At 48.7% G+C, this 21,566-nt stretch overlaps 1 protein-coding gene across 2 annotated transcripts in view; it reads left to right on the forward strand.

Moving 5' to 3' along the window:
• The first annotated feature begins 3,110 nt into the window (after positions 1-3,110).
• The window catches only part of NEGR1 (neuronal growth regulator 1), a 288,761-nt gene continuing 270,305 nt past the window's right edge, over positions 3,111-21,566 (forward strand). The window contains exon 1 of one of the 2 annotated variants that reach the window (XM_074905980.1): positions 3,111-3,494. In XM_074905980.1, the coding sequence (XP_074762081.1) occupies positions 3,325-3,494 (170 nt within the window). In that variant the 5' untranslated portion in view covers positions 3,111-3,324. The remainder of the gene's footprint in view (positions 3,495-21,566) is intronic. The other variant, XM_074905981.1, reaches the window with a different exon arrangement.

The following is a 21,566-nucleotide window of genomic DNA, read 5'->3' on the forward strand; positions in this document are numbered from 1 at the left end:
AAATAGTGAAGCGTGGACTGATTTGGGAAGTAGCAGAAGGGTCCATTTTTGCAGCAGAGAGGAAGGATTGCACTGCTTATTAGTTTGGCTAAGCCGGTCTGCTGTTGCCAGGGGGAAGGTAAAGGCAATTATCAGTTGTTTTGGCAAAGGAATAAAAAGGCAGATGAAGCCCTTGAGATGCTCTTCACAGAGCAGTGAAATGGAGGCTGTGCGCAGACAGAAGGGCATCTAACGGAATGCATCCTGGGAAGGAAGAATTGTGGGGAGAAGCGATGTGGGAAGGTCTTCAGGACCCGTTGAAGTAGGACCAGCGATGGTGTGTTTGTCATCCACGTCTTGTGTTCAAAACCTTCTCAGTGAACACCTCTCCGTGCTTTTCTCTCCTGTCTGGCTGTTGTGACGAGGGCATGGTGATGCCGCGGTGCAGCCTTTTGTGCTCAGGTTGAGCTGGTTGATTTTCCGGGCCCAGGTTCCCTTACACACGTGACTGGAAGAGCATTTGGAGGCCTAAATGCCGGATCTCAGCTTAGAGTGCCGCTGCTCTGAAAAGGAGGCAAAGCTTTTGATGACAGTATCTGAGAAGCAGGGCATCCGCTCCTGAGCAACAATGGTGATGGCAAAGCCACCCGAGGCTGGGTGACAGGCGGCATTTTCTACGGGGGTCTGGCTAAAGGATCACTGCAGTACTGCTCCCTTTTCCAGCGTTATAGACAGCGTGAGCCTTGACGGCAGCGTGCCGCGGCAGCGGCTGGAAGAGCAGTTGGATACATTAAGAGCCACAGAAGAAAAGTCCAACACACCTGAGCAGGCGAGTGGGGAAGACGCCATCCCGGGATCCAGCCTGGAGCCGGGTTGTGTTTGGCTGCAGATAAACCACCTGTGTACCCAGCAACCCCGTGCGTCGGAGAGGTGGTGGAGTCTCCATCTCTGGAGATGTTCAAAAGCCGACTGGACGTGGTCCTGGGCAACCAGCTCTAGGTGGCTCTGTCTGAGCAGCGGGTTGGACACGGTGGCCTCTGGGCGTCCCTCCCAGCCCCAGCTGTACCCTGGTTCTATGTTGTTATGCAGAAGCCAGAAAATGGCTCTTGGACGTGAGACAGTGCCACAGGTGCGAGATCAGAGCAGGAATTAAGACCAAAACCTCCGGGTTACCGAGGTTCCAATGGCAACACACGGAGGACGCAGTGTTTGGAGAACTGCTTCGACACTGCTGACAACGGAACTCGACGTGTGATGGTAAAAACGATACCCGAGAGCTACGCAGAGAGGATGCTTAGGGGTGTCGGGCATGTGAAGTTTGGGGGTTGCTAACTGCAAGAAGCCTACACGTGTGGAAAGGTCCTGCGGGAGATTATTGCGTGTCTTTGAACGTGGGATGGTGACAGTGCGAGATGGGGGGCGGCTCCGCCTGCTCTTAACAGCTCCCTGTTGGTGAAAGCAGCTGAGGCTTTGGGGGTGGGGCCCCTCCAGTCGGGGAGCCCCTTTCGGAACGAGTGGCGCTGCCTCAGAAATATTCCCAATCATATTTTTGGTGCTTAGACGTTCAGCTTCTGCTCGCAGGAAGTTCCTGCTGCTGTGGTCCTGGTGGGTGGGTGGTGATGGGTATCGCGTGCTGCGGCGGTTCTGTGGGTGCCAGCAGGGAGAATTGTCTCGCCGTGGGGTCGTGCCTAACGTTAATGAGGCATCGCTGTGTTACAGAGAGAACCTGGGCGACTCTTCCACATCCAAGATTTGTAAGACAATTTCTCTCTCTTCCCCCCTCCCCCCCACCTTATCAAGGAAACTTTCTAGTCTCGTGTGCCGCAGAAGTAGGGGAAGAATTCCCTTTTGTGCACACTAGAATCTCTTTTGGCAGCTGGAAAGGCCTCACGCGACGGGGTGCAGTGAAGGAGGGTGAAGCTTACAGGAGGAGGAATAGAGGTTTGTTAAAAGAGCAAGCATCAGAAGTATCGTGATTATTACAGATTTATTTTATTTTTTTTTTTTTTTACTTGGAACGTTCTACTCTCAAATCCTTCCGATGCAAATTGCGAGTAGAAAAAAATGGTGCGCCAGAAAAATTCACCCTCTGGCAGCTGGTGAAAGTACCGCGGGAAAACCGAGGCACGTGGTCCCCGGGGCTGGCAGCGTGGGGTGGCAGAGCCGCCGTGAGGGAACAATGACAACATTGTCGGGGCCAGATGTGCATGAATTAGTGTGAGAGCGTTTCTAAACTGCCCTTGATGTCGTAGCAGCCGCGCAGTTCCCGTTACACAACCGTGCATCGCTTATGCAACCCCTCCGGGAGCAGCGGGAGAGGGGTGAACCCCCACGCTGACCCCGCGGCCCGCGATGGGACCTTGGGCCGGGACGCGGGCCGTTGGGTGAAGAGAATTCCTCGCTCAGCGGTGGCTGTCAGAGGCTGTCAGCGCTCTGAGTGTGCGTGTAACACGGTGGAGAAGTCCACAGGAGGAGGAAAAAAAAAAAAAAAAGGGCTAATTTCCGTGTGTCTACAGTGAGATAATCTGCCAGTGGTTTGGGTTTGTTTTGGTTTTGTGGTTGTTTTTTTTTTTTTTTTTTTTTTCTCTTTTTTTCCTGCTAGGGCTGAGAAGGTAGAATTCTGGTAGAATTTTAGGAAATGGAACTCCCCAAATATCGGAGTGGCCGACGCTGTTCCAGAAAGGACTGGATCGTTTCTTTGGAAAGTGTAGCAGCTCCTGCGGGAGGAGGAAGCTCTTGGGGCGAGTTCCAGCCCTTAAAGCTGTATTTGGCTTTTGGTGAAAAGGCTGTGTGTGTGTGTGTGTGTGTGTGTGTAAATTTTTATTCCTGAATTTATTTTTTTTTCAATTAAATTTCCATTCCCAAATTTTGATTTTTTTTTTTTTTTTTTTTTTTTTTTAAAGCCCGAAGGAGGGGAGAGAGCAATCCCAAAGAGGAATTCTTGGAGGAGCTGTGGCACCCCAGCACGCTGCCAAAGCACCCGGGGGTTGAGGATTGGGGAGGGGGGGGGGTCCTGCAAGCCCGGGATGCCGAAGGGCGGGATGGGATGGGGGGGAGTGGGGGATGGATGGATGGATGGCGGGGAGGGAGGCGCGCATCCCTCCGCCGCCGGGCCGGTTGCCAGGGCGACGGCTGCGTGGCAACGGGCTGGCAGCGGGGACCGCCCGCCGCCGCTGCCGCGGCGCGCAGAGCGGGCGCGCTGCCCTCCGCGCTAGATGCTGCGGAAGCCGCCCGGGAGCATCCGCGCTCCGCTGAAACCCACCCACCGCCGGTCCCCGTCAAGGGTGACCGTTACCGGGAGCCACCTCTTGGCCGCCGTTACCGGGGCTCGGGGGAAACGCGGAGATGGTGCCGCTGGTGCGGAGCGCCGGGGGCTCCCACCAGTGGCCGGCCATCGTGTTCCTCGGCCTCTGCTGGCTCCTAGCCCCCGGGCGACTAGCCGCTCCGGGTGGAGACTACCCCGGGGCGGCCGTGGACAATTTGGTGGTCAGGAAGGGGGACACGGCGGTCCTTAGGTAGGAGGCGAGCGCGGCCGCGATGGGGCGAGCGGGACTTGGCGGGGAGGGGGGGGGATTGGGGTGCATGGAGAGGGACCCCCCCACCGCCGTCGCGACCCCGAGAGAGATCGGGGGCTCCGCGGAGCCCCCGATCTCTCTCGGGGTCGCGACGGCGGCGCGATGCCCCCGGTGCTGCAAAGAACTTGCCCCCCGACAGCACCCGGTGGCCACTTCCCCGAGGGTGGGGGGACGGGGCGGGGGGGGGGGTACAGGGGCTGCCGGTTTTCAGTCTGTTGTAGGAAAGGACAGCGCACCGTGAGAAGTTTGGAAATCGGTTGCGGGGCGAAATGGTGCAGTTTGGGCTTTCCCGAGTCAGTTTTGTGTTGTTTTTTATTTATATATATATATTTTTTTTTTTTTTTTTTTTTTTGGGAGGGGGGTTTTAGAGGGAGGGGGGCTCTGCAGTCCCGGCATCGCAGGGCTGGAACGTGGCGCTGAGGACTACACCCTGCCACAAGTTATTTATTTTCTTTTCTTTTATGGTTTTATTTATGTTTTCGCATCGCCCGGCGTGGGAAACGAGCCGTTAGGCGATCAGATGCTGCCCGTAGCTCTGTCACCAAACGCTCCTTGTGCTCCCCGTGTTTACCGTTATCTCCTCTTCTGTCCGGTTGACTGGAGCAAAATTTGTTTACCAGCACTCCCGCACCATCCTTAATCTACTTGAATCCTTCCTGATTTGAGTTCATTAATCTTCCGTCTTGATTTGATTATTCCCCCCCTCCCTCCCCGATTCTAACTTTTTATTCATGCAATTGTACTTTTGCCACGATCTTGCCACACTTCAAGAAAAACACGTTTTCTCATCATCTGGACTATGATTGCAGTGGGCTGAACCTCCTTCCTTGTGATAAATCCCCGATTTAACCGGCAGTACTTTGAAGCGATGAAGTATCCGCCCGTATTATGTTTTGTTGGGGTGTCACTGGCTCAGGTCTCCAGATTACAAAGTATTTTAGCCGTCTGCATTTTTGATGATCCCACAATCTGCTGTGAAATGCTGCATGAGGTATTTTTCAGGAGGAATTTGGAATCGTTTTATAGCAAGTCAGCCTGCTTCTGGTGTAATAGCTACAGAAAATACAGTAGATGTCTATGTAGGGCAGCTGACAAGTATTTTTTATGTATACCTCGATTATACTCTCTATTTTGGCGTGTCCTAAAGCCCTCGTGCCTTCTGTCTGCAGAACTGGAGAACCAAAGGGATTTTTTTCTTTAAAAAAAGTCTATTTTATTCGTACCGTTCCAGACTTAAAGGTTGCAGGGAAGGTAATTCGGTGAGTTTGCAGGCAGTTAAGACAGATACTCAGCCAGTACTGAACGTTATTAGGACATAAATCTATGTTTAGCAGGACCTTATTAAAAACCGGACTCACCCCAAAGGTTACCTCCTGCTGGGGTTCAGCTGGAATCCATTTAGTCTCGGAGGCCTAAGACTGTGTGTGAAACTCCGTGTCTGTGCAGCTGGATAGGTTACATAAATGAAATTAGAGCTTTAAGATTAAAACATTACTTTTGTCTCACGAGGGAGGGCGAGTGTCTGTTCGGTAAAGAGATGCTGCTAAAGCAGACATTAACATCGCTACTGAACTCTGGAACAAAGCAATTAAGCGGTGGAAGAACGTGCGTTACATCTGTGGTTTTCATTCTTCCTGCTCTATGATTAACTTCTTTCATTTCAGATGCCTTTTGTAGGCTTCTCTGTCAAATCGGAGTTTATTTTGTTTTCAGCTGATGCTGCAACTGGAAGGGGGGAATGTAGGATCGCTCTGAGAGAAAACACTTTCAGAAGAGTGTGCAGAGGACGGGTAGACCTGTTTATCTTGAGTCTCTCGCCAGCACATCGTCGCTGAATCTTTTCCCTCACTGGGTATTTGTAACGTAAAGATAGTTCAGTATGCATTAGAATAATTGCTATCAGCATCCTAAGTACTGGAAGCCGGCTATTTATCTAAATACAAATTCCAGTGAGCTGGATAAAGCAATTTGGGCATTAGAAAAGGAGTTATTTTTTTCCCCTCCCAGCTCTGTAGCTGTCTGAATCCAGCTCCTCTCAGTTACTGTACGCTGCAGCACCCAAAGTTGTCTGTGTGCTGTAGTTGCCAGCCTCTTCGGCAAGATGGCCATCAGCTCCCTTCTGCTGGCACGTGTTGATCCGCCTCCCCGCACCAGGCTTCTCCAATTTTTATCTCTTCTCCAGCAGCGAGGCCTTCAGAAGTTGCCTCCTTGGTTACAGAGGCAGCACCGCGCCTAAAGCAACTAGCGTTCCTTCTTTTAATAATTAATGCTGGGATACGGGCGTAATTCCCGTGGCCTTGAGTCAGCGTTTTCCAGGCTGCGAGAGGCTCAGGGTGATTTATGGGACGGGTGTTGGGGTGGAGGCGTCCCCTCGCCCCTGGGGCAGCGCTCGCTGGGTGCAACCCCCCGCCGACGTTTCTCGGAGTTTTCACTCGGCCAAGCAGTTTAATCATCTATCGACCCGCGTTCGGAGGTCTGCGAGGAGTGAGAATAAACGGGGTTACTCACGTCAAACTGAGGATAAACTTTTCCTTGTGAGTCTCGTTTTGAGCTAAAATTTTAGGGGAGGAAGTGCACATTTTGGTGAATAAGGCAGGAGACTGAGCGAGCCAAGTTCCAGCCTCGTTTCTCACATTAGATTTTCATTGTCTTTAGTAAAGATGAGGAATAAAGCCTCCTAAAACCGCTGAGGTTTTCCAGTAAAAGCCTCTAAGTGTCAACACTAGGTAAAATAAGTAATACAGCTCCCTCATTTTGAAATAGTTAATTCCTATGACAGCGTAATTAATCGATTTAGCATCAGGCACATGCAGCGTTTTTCTCATGCCGGAGGAGCAAAGCCGTGAGCGTCGCTCCACGCCTGCCCGGCTGCTGGGCCGGGCCCCTGTCACCCTGTGGGGTGTGTGCGTTCCCCATCCTGCCCCCCCCGGGGCCTGGGCCCTGCCGGGATGCTCGTGGGCTTCCCGCGGCCTCCCCAGGCAGCGGTCCCCAACGCTGGCACGAGGAACAGTGCAGAACATCTTAGCAATTATTATTTTTATTTTTTTTTAAAGAAAATCTCTCATTAGCCAAGGTGCTCTTTCTGATGATGAGTTATTTCTGTAGTCCCAATAATTAAAACCTGTTTCCTTCTGCTTGTTTTCAATCAGTGATTAATCCATGCAGTCCCAACACTATTCGTGTTGCTATTTATTGAAGGAAATTATATCAGTAATGCAGTTGTTTTGTATGGCAGCGTAATTTTGGGAAGCCACTTTTATTTTCAGAAGTAGAATTCTGTCCTGCATCTTTTCTATACTCTTCCTGAGCAACCAGTGAAGATTTAATGAGAACACACGAGGAAGGAGAGAGCAAGTTATAAAAACGTTACATGATTAAAAGAATAAATTGCTATGTTGTAAACTGCTAGAAATACAGGAAACAGCCCGTGTTTTCAGAACTGGATTTCTCTAGTGACCCTTTTCAAGACCTCCCATAAGGTGAGGGATCACCGTATGTTTCCAGCATTTCTGTAACATGGCAAAAGTGGCGATTTTGGGACAGGAGTGTTTTAAGAGAGGTGACAAATGCAGAGCGATCTGCTGGGGGCAGGTATGGGCAACCCCTTTCTTTTCCCTCGTGGCTTTCTCTAGCAAGCAAAGTTTCTTATCCTGCATATTATTTTCCTTAAAGCTCACAGATAATAAAAGCTCGTTTACCTGATGGTGCTCTTATGTTGTGTAATCACAATAAGTTTCAAAAGTTGACACATTTTTTTTTAAAAAAGCAAAAGATTTTTTTACCATTTAGAGTAATTCATGAAATAGATGCTCTGTTATATATGAAATAAGGTGAATTTTTCACTGCAAAGAGTAACCTCTAGCTGGGATCCTCTGTATCCGGGTTCCCAGAGGCTGCCAGTGACAAGCAGGAGCGGTGGAAGCCGTAAAGCAGAGAAATGGCTCCGGTTGTGATCCCGGAGCGGGCGGCGGTGCCTGTCAAACCTGGCTGGGAAAACTGAGGACCAGTTCTAGGCCAGCCTTTGTACCAGGAACTTGGTGCCAGGAACTTCATCCGTGTGGTTTTGGCCACAGTTGTCTCTTCTGGCCATCCCATGTGAATTTTATCTGAGGTTTAGGGCAGCCAACAGTCATCTGAGAAGGGTGATTGTAGGAGAAGATCTCTTTTTTTTTTGGTCATAGGTCGGGATAGTCGGGGTTTTTTGTTTGTTTGTTTGTTTTCTAAATTTGAAAATCTTTGCATGTAGCCTGGCTGCTTCTCTTTCCACCTCGGAGAGTTTCAGGTCTCTGTCGTGTGCGGTCATGCTCTCCCTGCCTCGGAGACTTGAGGTAGTTGTCAAACTCGTTACGTGAACCAACAGGTACGGCAGGACGGGCTGCGCTCGGCAGCTGCGGATGAGCACAGCCTGGGGGGTTGCTGTACTGCTGTGGTTTTACTGGGAGCAAAGGGTTTGGGGACATGGCCGGGAGCTGACCTGAAACACCATCCATCTCTTGCGGCGGCTGCTTTTAGAGTTACTCAACTTCTTCTCCGTAAGATTTTCCTCTGGTGGAAGAAGTTGCCCCGTGGGGAAGGGGAAGAGCCGCTCCTGGTGTGCCCCGTCTCCCTCGGTGTCCCCAAGCACCGAGCGTGCCCCAGGGAGCGTCCCGGCCTTCGGACCGCGCCCCCCGGGGTGGCCGGAGGCAGCGTGCCAGGGAGATGCTGTTCCTTCCACAGCGCGGGGGCTCAGTGCTCCGCCGTGGCTCCCGCGGGCCTTGCAGAGCTCTCGGTTCTCGCCCTCTGTTGGGAAAGACTTTCCCAGGCGCGTGTCGCCATCTTTGCTCGCGTTGGAAGGTGGGATGCTCCCAGCTCTCCACCGTGGCGCTCCTCTGAGGAACACTGGTGGTTCAGGAGAGGGGTGTCCACCTGACATTATTTTTCTAAACGAGGCCCCTTTAGGGGTACCCCACGCAGGGTCTCAGATCAGGGTCGGACATGGGGATGAACTCTGTTTGGGCAGGAATGTTTGGCGGCGGCAGCAGCCAAACCCACATCTGCTTCTCTGGCGTTCAGAACACGCTGGCTTTCAGACCGGACATCCCCTTTCCCAGTAAAGCACATCAGAGCCTCACCGCGGGCACGGGGAGTCCCGGCCAAGCGAAACCTTCCCGGGACCGTTTCCAGTTCCTGCTTCTGCTTCTCCTGACTCCTGGCACTCAAGAGTGAAACTACAGTGTTTTGGCCATCATCATGGATTTTATTTTGTGGGGGCTCCTTGCCAGCACTTCTTGAGCTATGAAGTCTCATGGATTCCCAGATCAATGGTCCTGAGGAACAGGCAGTGCTCCGGTGGAACCCGCTGGAGGGGCCTGCGTGGCTCCAGCGCCTGTGTCGCGCTGAGGGTCGAGCGGGCTTTGACCCTGAAATGGTTCAGGTCCTCGGGGGGATGTAGGTGCCTAATTCATCTTTAAATTGCTGAGGGGGGTTAGTGACTTTTGAGGATTGGGACTTACTTGCCAGTTTTGCTTTCCCTTCCAAGAAGAGCTGCCCTTTATAGCCAACAGCCTTTGCCAAGGGAGCAACAGTGGTCGTGGAAAGCCGATGGCACATCTGCCAAATGTTCTCCGTCTGTTGTCGTTTGTATTACTGAGAATTGGGCATTTGGAATGAAAGTTTTGCAGTATGACTAGCAGGAGAATGTCAAGTGTATACAGCATATATAAATTCTAAGATACTCTCTATATTTTAGCATTGCAGTCCCCCTGATGGGCGTCCACATGCCAGCGCTGGAGACCGTTGTGTCCGCCCATATATAAATGCAGACATGTCTATAGGGGGGGGATGAGTGTGGTGTGATAAACACAAAAATTTTCTTCTTTATGATTTTAAAAGGCACATTTCTTGACTTCCATACTCTTTTGGTATTCTTGTGCAATTCAGGATCATAAATTATTTGGCTATGGGAAGCTTTGTTCCCATCTCTCTGAAATGTGACTGTGGTACATGTAGACATATGTGCACACTCCCCCATAAAATGAAGTTGTTGTTTGGGTAAGACTTTCACGTTCCACATCCCTGCCAATTATTAAACAAGCACATTATGGCGCTTGCCTCTTGTCTGTGCAGTAATAATAAATAAATTCAGAGTAAATGAAAATAATTTATCATTTTAAACGATCGTGAATGTTTTAGATGTTGTGCAGAGGAACTAACAAAACAAGGAATCAGTAAGGAATGAAAAACAGAATTTGTTCCAAAGGGCTGTTCTGCTGAGGAAAAAACAGGGACTTAAATTACTTTCTTCTTGTCATCTTGCATAAGAGTTGACTGTAGCTGATATCCCAGGGAAACAAGTCTCGGGGGTTCAGGCTGACTCGTTTCACAGGCCAATCAGCGACACACAGAACTGGCTTACCACTGTCTCTCCTGGCAGAAATCTGACCCAACGCTGTGCTTGGAAACTAAAATCCGTGCTGCAGCCGGCTCAAGGAATCAATTTGGAGACATTTCAGCTCTTTTCGAGACTTGCAGAGGTGGATGGGTACAGCATGGCTTGCGCTGCTCTGACGAAGGCTGGCAGGTCCCAGGCGCAGACTGGCAAGTCCTGGCTTGGCCAGGCAGGGTCGGGGAGCGCTCACACACTGGCAGGTGTTGCCCATCTTGTTCCTTCTCCCTGGTGTGGCCTTAGCCCGTGCCAGCTGCTGGTTCTGCACACGTTATACAATATTTTAATACGTACTTACACTTTTAATATATATTAAAATATAGTTCTCCGTAACGGGGCTGTCGCTCTTTGTGTTAAGGCAATGAGAAGAGAGAGATAGGTGATGCCCAGCATCCTCCCTGCTGCTCCAGCCGTCCCTTCGGATACACCAGCACAGGGTGAGGGGCAGCTCGGCCTGAGGACAAACAGGATTTTTTTTCTGAGCTAGAGGGGTTCAGGCCAGCAGCTGAGTGAAAGCGGGGATGGGTTAATCTGTCTGACCACAGCTCTGGATAAAGCCAGTGAGGTTTTGCAGGTGGCAGCGGCGGCTGTGGACTCGCCTGCAATGAGGTAACGCTGCACTGATCGATCAGGTCATTGATCGTACCCATCCGCAGGCTGCTGGAACCAGAGCTGACACCTCCTTCACCCCGCTTCATCTGCGAGTCCGAATGAGCCACAAAGATAAGGCTGGAAGACAAACCTCTGTCCCTCTAGGAGAATGCTCTTCCTCGTGGGCAACACGGGGAGAAATGTTTGTTCAGTCCCCTCTGCTAAGGCACAGCCTGTTGCGAGAGGTAGCGGGTTCAGTCCCCTTCAGGCCTGGCTCTCCTTTGACAGAGATGATCGGTGCAAAACCCATGTACTTGCGAGAACAGAGAGGTCCCGCTTGGAAGCGGAGGAAGGAACTCTTCAAATCTGCAAAATTTCCGTTTGCCCCAACTCAACCCAGACATCAGTGCAAGGTTCACGCTAACTCAAGGTGCTTACTTGAGCTTGTGATGGTCGGGGCAGTGTCTCCTCTGCCTCCCATTGGTGGTTAGTGTGGTGTGGCCATGCCGAGCCATCCCCACTGAGCCAACTCTGGGGCAAGGACCGTGTGGTGAGGCCACGGTGACCTTTGGGGCTGAACGGCTGCCGGGTACCGGGTGTGCCATCGCGCCCCATGGGCACGGCCCGAGCAGACCCGGGCTCTGGGGGCTGGCTGAGGTTGCTCTGCTGTTCCGCACAGGCGCCCCCAGTCCCGCTCACCTTTATGCCCCCGTATCAGAAACCATCAGTTTATCTCCTTTGTACTTTTTCAACTTGGCAGAAAAATTATTTCTTCCTCTGACTGGATGCACAGGTTTTTTCCAAACGTTGCAGCTGCCAGAGATCCCAGAGCAGCCTGGATTCATTGGTGCACCTGCATTTGCACGTAGGCAGATATGTAAAACAGGCCCAATAAAGTATTCAGCCGTCCCAGTCGTGGTTGCCGGCTCCTTCTGTGGTCCTGCCCCGATACGCCGCAGCACGTGGCGCAGTGGGTGTCTGCCATAGCTTAGCTGTAGCCCTGGTTAGGCGCAGCCTATTACAGCCCTGGCGGAGGTTTGGTGGTGACTTACGAGAATGGCTCATGAGTTCAACTCAAGTTTTGATTTTTATACCTGCAAAACTCTTAAAAAAAAAAAAAAAAAAGATGATGAAGTAGAACATGCTCTGTTTTAAAACAAAAAAAACCAGTCAATCTACTTTAAAAGATTTTCCCTTGGCAACAGCAGACAATCTGGTGGTCAGACAGCCAAATAGCTATCATTAGTCATGCATAATTAAAACAAAGAGAGTATCCAACTGTTAGCAGTAACAGTTTTGTCTTGGAAAAAATCTCATTAGCATACAATACTTCTCGCAGAAATCTCCAGTAGTTTTTCTCATGCAAATGTCAATGTAAATGAGGGAAATTCTATATGTTTTTATATATGTAGATGCTGTATTCTTTTCTAGACTTATGTAAATGTACGGGAATATGATAACTGTCCAGTGTAGCATCTGTGATATTCCTGCTAAATTTGCATAATGGAAGTCTGTCAAAAGTAGGCAGGAGCCTTATTCCCTCTACAAAACATAGGCATGCATAATTTACTGTACAGTTGTACGCCTTTGATATTTCACCAGCTTCATGTTAAAAATTTTTTTTAAAACTGAATATAATTCGCCATCGTAAAGCAGCGCTGGAGACTGAAGTCCTCCCTTTCTGACCACCCGGTTTTCGCTTGATGCGAATGCTCCTGTTAAATTTATTCCGGGTACGAAGACGACAACGCAGACCTTTGCCCTTGATTTCCTCGGGAAGGGCTGACTGACAGGCTCGGTGCGTTGCACTCTGCGACCATTGGGGCTGGCTTTGGACACCGTTAGGTTCAGAGGAGACCTGTTTCTTTAGAGCACGGGCCCGGTGAGGAGCTCCAGAGCTGCCGACATGGGTGGCAGGGTCCTGCCGTCAGCAGAGAGCCGAGAGGCTGGCGGGTGGGTCAGCGATAGAACTGGTGGGAAGCAGGACTAGGTAAGGACTTAAAGAAGAAAACAAGGCTTTGAAACCACACTCCCATTTCTTACTAATTGGAGAGGGGTACATCTGTAAACCACAGGGCTAGAGGCACCCTGTAGCTTTGCTACCAGCTACAGATTTAGTTTACTTATTAATTAAGCAAGAATGACACGGAGGACAGTTCTCACCAAGGCAATGTGATTGAAGAAGGGAGGTTTCAAGGGAAGGTCTGGTTGATTTAGCGTGGTTCAGGTGTCTGTGACCATGCAAAAAGCACCAGCGGTTACATCCCACCCGGCCCCAGCAGCGAACCGCCCCCAGCGCCTCGGGGAGGCTGGGCTGGGCATCACGGAAGGACCTGCCCTGCCCCGCTCTGCCCACGGGCCCTCCCTGCCCGCCCAGGAGCACGCGCAGGGCCCGAGGAAGATGGTGATTTGGTGTATTTGTGTTATTACATCTCTGATAGGTGGTGGAAAAGGGTATCTCGTCCATCTGCCTTGTAGCTATCGACATACAGGAAAATCGTTACTGTTTCTTCGGCACACTGGTTGAATTTTTGACTCAAATTATATATAGGCGCACATATGCATTTTTTTATAGACTTAGTGCTGTGGGTTTTTTATGTGAAAGCTGTTCATTCTATGTAGAAGACATAAAAGTTGTAGAAGAACATTTAAAATAGAGCACTCTCCTTGTCCCAGCGCCCTGGCCGTGCCTCCTCAGCGGTGCCTTGCGCGCCTGCTCGGGGAAGGTTCTTCCTTCGGGTTTGGTTGTGGCTGCACAGCCGCTGTGGGAAAACGACGCTCCTGCTCCAGCAGCCTCTGCGTGATGGTGAGGGTAGATGCCATGTGAAAACAGGGAAGTGTTGCAGAAGAAATTGTTTTGTGCTGCTGGGGAACAACAACAAAAAAATTTGCTGGAGTAGATGAAGCGGTATTTTATACTAAACCATTTTTTTCCCCTTCTTTCTCCTCTCTTCTTGGCCGTGCTGGTTGCCTGGAACTTTCTCTTCCACTTGTCTTTCTACCCTGTTGTAAAAAAAGATGTTCCGTGTGCCAGCTGGCTTTGCATGTGGAGGAATAAAGTTCATTGGGACAGCAAAGTGTATTTAAAGCCTGAGCAGGTAGTCCGGTACAACCCTTGTGTGAAAACTCCAATATTTTTTTTAGTGGGTTTTAATAAGCGACCAGCTGAAGTGCTGAAATATCTGTGAGGAGGTTTTGCTTCCATTTTACTAGCTCTCGGTTTTAATAACGCCAGTGGAAGTTTGCAGAGACAAGACGCTGGGGCGCTTCATTCACTTGGGATCAGGAGTACAAGGACAAGCAGCACGTGCTTGTTCTCTGCAATTTTTGGTTCGTTTTAATCCAGGACGGTTTAGTCTCTTCTCTCAGAGTGAGAGAGCTGGTGGCAGCAGAAGACTCTCAGGGAGGGTGCGCCCACCCAAGGGGTAATTGCCCTAAAGCAGCCAGTCCCCGGGTGCTGGTCTGAACTTGGGGGCAGCCCCTTCAGGGAGCCAGAAGAAGAGCAACAGCCTTCAAAAACAGCGCAGAGCATTTTTAATTCTCGGGCCCTGCTCGGGGTGGGTGGGTGCCAGCCATGGGGGGCTGGGCAGGTGCAGGGTGCAGCGTTCTGGAGGCTGCCCAGCGCCCACATTTGCAGATTCAGGGCCGTGCCCCAGCACCAAATGTTGCCCCGGGCACTCGCCTCCTCTGGTCGTTTTGGTACATGTGCCCAAAACATCAGCCCGGACTCTAAACGTTCATCAGCGGCGTAGCCACGGCACGTGAAGTCTTGAATGACTCTGGTCCAGGGCGTTCAGCTGGGCGACTGGTCTCTGAGTCTTCTCATGTTTCTTGATGGTCTCTTGCTGGCCTGGAAAGCCTGTCCTGGCTGGGAATTATCAGCTGGTAGGGACTCCTGCCAAAGGTGAAACTTGGTGTAAAATGTGTCGTGTGTGCTCGTGAGGCAGTGCTGGTGGGAGCAGGGTGTGAGGAGCTGGCTGGGATCCCGCCCCCGGGCGTGGTGGTGCTTCCACAGGCTGGCTTCCTGATCCCGGAACGCCAGTTTACTCCTTTATAATTATCAGAAAGAAGTTTAATGGGGGAGAGTGTAACTGAACGTGTTATGTTTGCCTGTTCTTTGTGACTGTGATGCTCCCCACTAGAAACATTCAACTTGACACAGGAGCTCCAGACATAACCTTAGCTTTCAGTAAATTGTGGTGTTGCTTAATTTTAAAATAGAGCTGTAAATGCATGATGGAAAAATGAAAACGCTAAACGTTGCAGCCAGTACTTTTGGTAAGTGGTACGTTGCGGTCCTGGAATAAACACATTTTATGTTTGTGACAGAGTTCAAAATAAACTGTGTGTTATTGCCGATGTAATTTAACATCAGATCAGATTCTCTGTATCATGTGTTAGAGAAAAACTGCTCAGAAGCTCCCGTGGTCAGTCGTGGGTGTGAGGGCTGGGGGGTGCCTGTGTGTGTGTGTGCAGGGAGCGAGGCCCGTGCTAGGAGCAGTCCTGGGCTCGCTAACGAATGGGGGTTGTCGTCACGGCTGCATGCTGCAGTTTGGAACCACGGTGCTTGCCTCAGCCCCTTCCCAGCCAGGGACTGAGATGGTTAATGCTTCTGCAGTTGCTGCTTCTGCTTTTCTCCCCTGGACCCGCCAACGCGGAGGCTCTTCTGAGAGACCGTGTGTCCGGATGCATCGCCCAGCCGGTGCCCTGGCTCGGTGCCTGTCGCACCAGTGGTACCTGGCTCGTGGAATGGGCTCACGGGTTCTCTGGTGAGACTTCACAAAGGTACAGGTGAAGCAGCCTGTGACGTCCAAATTAATGGGCTGAAGACTCAGCAAGGTGTGGAAGGGCTAATTTTCTCCAAATTGGCTGAATAAAGGTCAAGAACTTCTTCCTGCCAGCGGGGGAGTGGAGGAGAATAACGCCCCGATGCCATGACCCGTGGGAGCACGAAAGAGAACAGCAGAGCTCCTGCGCCCCGGAGGGAGGGTGAAAGGATGGATAATTTTCTGTATAGGCTTTCTGCCGGTTCCAGGAAAGCCAGAACGGAATGAGGATGGCAGAAGTCAGCGGTTGCACCGAGCTGTTGGGTGATGCACCGAGCTGTTGGGAGATCCACCGTGGGGGGACGGCAGCCAGCGGGGCTCTGCTCCGTCCAGACCGCAGAGCGCGCGTGGAAGTGTTGGCTTCTCCCGACGTGTTGCCCCTCAACACCCGCTGCGAGAGCTGGAACAGCCTTTTGGTACCTTGTGCGTGGTGGTGGGACCGGTGCTTTGATGCTGAGGGGTGAACGTGGTGTTTAACCAAGAATAAACATTTAAGTATCACAGCTTTCAAAGAATTTGTTGGATTTTTTTTTTTTTTTTTAATTCTAGAAGTTGTGTTGACTCACCTTTGTGTCCGTCCCTCTAACCATGCTTTTCCTAATGATTTTTTGATTTCTTGCATATAAACGAAGGTAAAGTTAAGCAGTACAAGAAGATTCGCCCTACCGAGATTGATAAAATGGTTTTAGCTTAATTATAACAGAAGTTGGGAAATGGTCCTCAAAGAGGTTGAACCGTGTCACTGCACTTTGAAATAAATTACAGGTGAAGTTGTCCCAGACTTTGAATGCTTAAAGACTTTAGGAGAAGGAATGCAAGTCTCAGTGAAATCCCCAAATAATTTGATATCCTAAGCTGAGGCAATAATAAGTTTCCAAAGGTGGTGAGAGGAATGGATGTCTTGGCAAAAATAAACAGATAAATAAAAGCCCTGTCTTCTGTGTTTGTCGACTGTGTCACAAAATCCGAAAGGCTGAGGTCTTTTCTGCAAGATAAATGAACGCAGCCTTATTGAAAGCGTGTTTCAAATAGGTAACTGTATCGGATCTAAAAGCAATTATTGCAGTTACTCTGTTCCTAACCGTCATAATACAGCAGTTTTTAATGAGGGATTTGGATCAGATGAACTAAATTAGTTAAAAAATGAGCACAGCTGTACATGAAGGTCTCAGAAAGGACTGAGATTATTAAATTCACTTATTTTAGGATCTGTGCTTATGAAGTATTGAGTTAGCTTGCTTATGTACTTTAATAGATGTGATGAAAAATGTCATACCAGTGGGAGTTAAAAACACAGTCTTTTGCAGGTATTGTGTTGCTTACAGAATGAAATAGTACATAATAATGCAGTAGTTAAAGCATTTATTTGTATAATCTTAATGCCAAATGTTTTGGCTTATAAATTTACTGTGCTGCTACAATATTTACAAAATTATAGGTTAACTCCCTAGAAGTATCTATGCATTTATCTTGATGTGTTATGTCATAATTTTTTTGAATTTGTCGTAGGAATGAAATCAGTAAACTGGCAAAATCACGTAGTTTCAATCTTGTACAGAGAGAAGAGTTGGAGCGTTTAGCTGAAGTAGCTGCTACTTCAGGTTGTCTCGATAGGTTGGATTGTGTTGCAGCGCTCCAGGCACACACCTTTTACGACTGGACTCACCAGACCACTTCTAACTCACTTCTAATCACATTCCCACCTCGGCGGAGTAATTCTCTTACCATTCTTATTCAAGACAGTTATTAAGTACGTCTAAAATAAAATATTTTTTAAAAAAATGTCATTGAAATGTTAATATAAACAGTAAAATAAAAAAGACTGATTAGTCTCAAGTTTTCTTTCGGGTATTAAGGGTCTCGCATATCACAGTTTTTGTTTGATGATGTGTAAATAGATTTTTAAGTGCTGTGGGCAGTGGTTGTAGGAAGCCACTGTGACCTTCAAAATCTTTTAAGCCTACTATAGCAACCTGTGACAGCTGACGTGCATAGCTCTGCTATAGAAATTACCAGTGCGTTCCTCTCCACAAAGAAAATCCCAACCTTTATGGTGAAAGTTACTTAAATTTTTCAGGATTTTTTTTTTTTTCTTTTTTGGTAAGGCATTTTAGGTCGTAAATTTACATAATAGCTTGAGAAACATAGCGTACACTGTCCAAATAATCCTGAAAAATTCTTCAGCAGGTGTTGGTGTGTTGAATCACACCATGCCCCGTTAACTCTGGGAGTCCTTTGGGGCTGTTTTTGCAGAAAGAGGGGACACGAAGTAAACTGTGGAGTTGACAGTTCAACCAGAAATTGGACAATAGGCATCTTGTCCCAACCTGTACAGGACTATCACCCTCCAGGATCTTGGTAACACACACTGCTTATTAGAAAAAAACTGAAAAATTATCTACTGGTAAGACATTTACTTAGCGCTTGCCCAGTCTTTCATAGAGAGAGGCTGTTTGTTCTTGTTTTATTCATTAACCTCGCAGCTAAAGAACTGCTAGGGACACGGTGTGAGGGGCTGGAGTGGCTCCGGGCAGGAGATGCCCGGCAGCACCGGGTCCAGCTGCTGCAGGGACCTGCAGCCCTTCTCCTGGGTGAGCGAGTTGGGGCCAGGTCAAGCGTTGTAGTTGGTTTTGGAAAATGACTCAATCAAAATTAAATCCAAGTTACTCAGATATTTCATGGCCTCTGTGTAAAGCAACATCTCCCAGTTCCTATAGACTCACAGCATGATTTGGGTTGAAAAGGACCTCAAAGCCCACCCAGTGCCACCCCCTGCCCCGGGCAGGGCCACCTCCCACCAGCCCAGGTTGCCCAAAGCCCCGTCCAACCTGGCCTTGAACCCTGCCAGGGAGGGGGCAGCCACAGCTGCTCTGGGCAGCCTGGGCCAGGGCCTCACCCCCCTCACAGGGGAGAATATAGAATCATAGAAAGATGGTTTAAAATATTTTCTGTCACTGGAGAGCTCTGTTTACTTTCTGCAGTACTGATGTGTGTGAGATGACTCCATGTTTTTAGTCTTTTTAAAAAAGATACGAAATTTGTGTCGCTTCAGGGAAGGGATCAAAAGAACATCTTCCAACTCACAGCAGGGGTCCAGCTGCTCCTCGCCCCACCAACAGGATTGGGTTGCAGGTTCTGCTTTTGCCAGAACTTTGATTCTCTGCCTGGCAGATAAAAAGAAGGGCACATACAGCTGAAGAGAATATTGACCAATAAATAATCAACGCACCAGATATATTAAGTAGAGTGGAAAGAGTCAGTCCCCGCTGCTGTGGCAGATCCCGGGTTTATGGTGAGCGGGCAGCCCAGACCTGCTGGGGCGGGGCGCTGGGGTGGTCCTTCCCTCCTCCTCTGCGGGTCCATCACCTGCGGCAACCATGGGCGAGAGGGTCCTGGGGCTTCCACCCGGACCCCGGGCAGCATCCCGCACCTGCCAGCGCACACCAGCAAAGCCCCCTGGGGAAACCACGTGTACGGGTTCCAGGGTCAGGAGAAGCAAACACTCTTTGATAGATTTGTTCTCCATCCTTGGTGAACTTTGCTTTTCTGTCCCTGACCTGTCAAGAGGTGCATAGCAGGATGAAAATCCGGGGAGATGAGGGGCAAATGACCAGCGGTGAAGGAATAGGTCACTAATTCACAAGTGTGAAGCTTTGGTCACATTCAAAAGAGAGCAGGTGATGAGTAAATATGTTATGAAAGTGGCCTAATTATAACGAGCAATTTTCCCCCTGGCTGGAACACTGGACTAGAAAATTGTGGTAGAGTTTTCATTTGGAGGTGATTAAAGAGCAGAGGAAGAGAGAACGAAATATATCTTTTGTCCCAACTATTTTAATTTTTTTTTTCAGTAGTCTTGCGCATGGATGGAAATGAGTTTAAAATTAGTTTAATTAATTGCATTAAATTTGAGGCTATTTTTTTACCTGCATAAACCTTTATGTTACATTTGTGGTTGTGTGAAGGTGTACGTGCTAAAGACAAAACGCAGCCTGCAAATTAAATCCAGATAATCTGTTCATTTGGAGCAGGCTGCAGCTCGGGGCTGCCCCAGGCCGGGGGGGACGCACTGGGCTGAGGCTCCCACGGGACTTTCTGGGGAGCCATGAGCTGCCTCTTGCGCTCCAGTGATAGCGGGAGGTGGGGGGATTAGCACAAAGCAAAGCGAGGAGAAATTTTCCTTCTAATCCCCAAGAAGAGGCAGAGGGGTCGATGCTCCCTGGAGCGGGGGCAGAGGAAGAGGAGCGAGGCATCGCGAGTGCCCCTCAGCCTGTATGTGAGTAGCTCTGAAACACGAAAAACGGTTCAAAATTTTAAATTAAACTTGAGGCGCAGGTGTGGAGAAGATCCGTGAGTCTTTATCATACGGCAGTTCTTGGATTTTTATTTTTTTATATAGAGAGAGCTGCAGGCTCTTGTCAGAGGATGATGAAACCTGCCTCTCACCCAGGGGGGTGTGATGAAAGCCGGGGGGTGCCGGTGCAGCCTGGAGGGGTCCAGCCCCCGCCTGCGGTGATCGTCCTATGACCTTAGATGCGTTCAGGGTGCTGCCACCATTTCCTGCAAATTGTAGAATCGTTTGGGGATTTTTTTTCCTTGTTTTTGTTTCTTCCCCCCTCTTTCGTACATTAAATCCAAGAATCTGACCGTGATTTTTTTTTTTTTTGGCGTGTGTGTGTGTCCCCGTAACAGATTTGTGATTCCTTCATACTGATTGTATCAAGGGGTAATGGATTTAAAATGCATCTCAGTTTTGGAGGTGCAAGGAGCGCTTTCTGTGACATTCATCTCATTGAGTGCAGTACTTTTGTGTAAATATTTCAATTTAACATGCATTATTTGATAAATCCCAATAAGGCTTGAGTGATAATACAAATAACTAATACGCTGGGACGCCTGGCCTTTCTAAAGACAGGTAACAGGCGTACCAGAGTAGTTTTACTACCTGCATGTTGCTTTTTCCTGTACCTATGGCCTCTCCCCAGCAGTAGTTCGCTTTTCCCTCCCTACCATCTACTTCAGCGTTAATGTTTACTGCAGTGAAGCTCTTCATGCCCAGGGAACACTTTATTCTGTTTATGAAAATAGTAATAACCCTGAACTTTGGGACTTAAGTCGAATAACTCTTGAAACGTCACATTTCCAATGGATTATGCTGATTCCTGCTTTCTTTTGGTGTTAACTAGGTAAAGTGAACGGTGACGGAGAAGATTTTATCTAACAAAATTTATTTTTAATTCAAACATGATTTTAATTTAATGTTTTAATTCAAACATGGTGCTTCTGGAATGACCGCCTTGAAAAGCATACTTTTGAATATTTTAGATGCATCCAAATACATTTTCTATTTACAAGATTAACCAAGTGAAGGCTCAGAAGGAATATCGTTTTGAAAAGTTCATAAAAATAATGCTTGGGTAGGAAAGTGGAATATGCTGTTAAGGATGGTTCAGTGCATTTATCTCTGGGACTTGAGGAAGTTGTAACTCACAGAAGAGCCAAGTCAATCCAGGAGCTGAGACTCGAGGTTTAAGCGGAGGAGATACTCGGGTAGTCGTTGTCCGTGGGGTATTTTTGATGACAGTTGACCTGCTGCTTATAGCTACGATAAAGCATGAGGAGAATCCACTATCTCTCTACGATTACAGCTCATGATAAAATATTTTTGGGATGCAGTGTTTAGAATTGTAAGTGCGTAAACCAAAACCAACCACCAAACAAAACAGGCATAAAGCTTCAGGTGTTCGCTAAACACAAGGATGTTTGAAATTCCTCTGACTCTTTGGGGAGGCAGGAGGAAAGTGGAATAAGCTCAGCTTCTTCGCATGTTTTGCAAACCTTTTGAATTCTTAGATGGAAGACGATACGTTGTATGTAATAGTACAAAGTAATATTCTTTTTCGTAGTAGCAAATGTGTGAGGTATTTACTGTTGATCAAAGTTTGTTACCTAGAATATAGTTTCTCTGCGAATATTTGCTGTCTTTGGAGAGGACTTGACACATTATTCATAAGTTAGAAGGAGATAAATTACAATATCCAAAGCACATCTGCTGGTGAAAAGTTGGAGTGCAGAAGAGCAATACAAATATATTCATAGCAGAATAAAGGTTTCCTTTTTCTATTTAAGAATATTAATTTGACTACATACGTATGCTATTTAATGATATAC

This window comes from Athene noctua, chromosome 5 (assembly GCF_965140245.1).
Source record: "Athene noctua chromosome 5, bAthNoc1.hap1.1, whole genome shotgun sequence".
In the NCBI taxonomy this organism is placed as follows: Eukaryota; Metazoa; Chordata; class Aves; order Strigiformes; family Strigidae; genus Athene; species Athene noctua.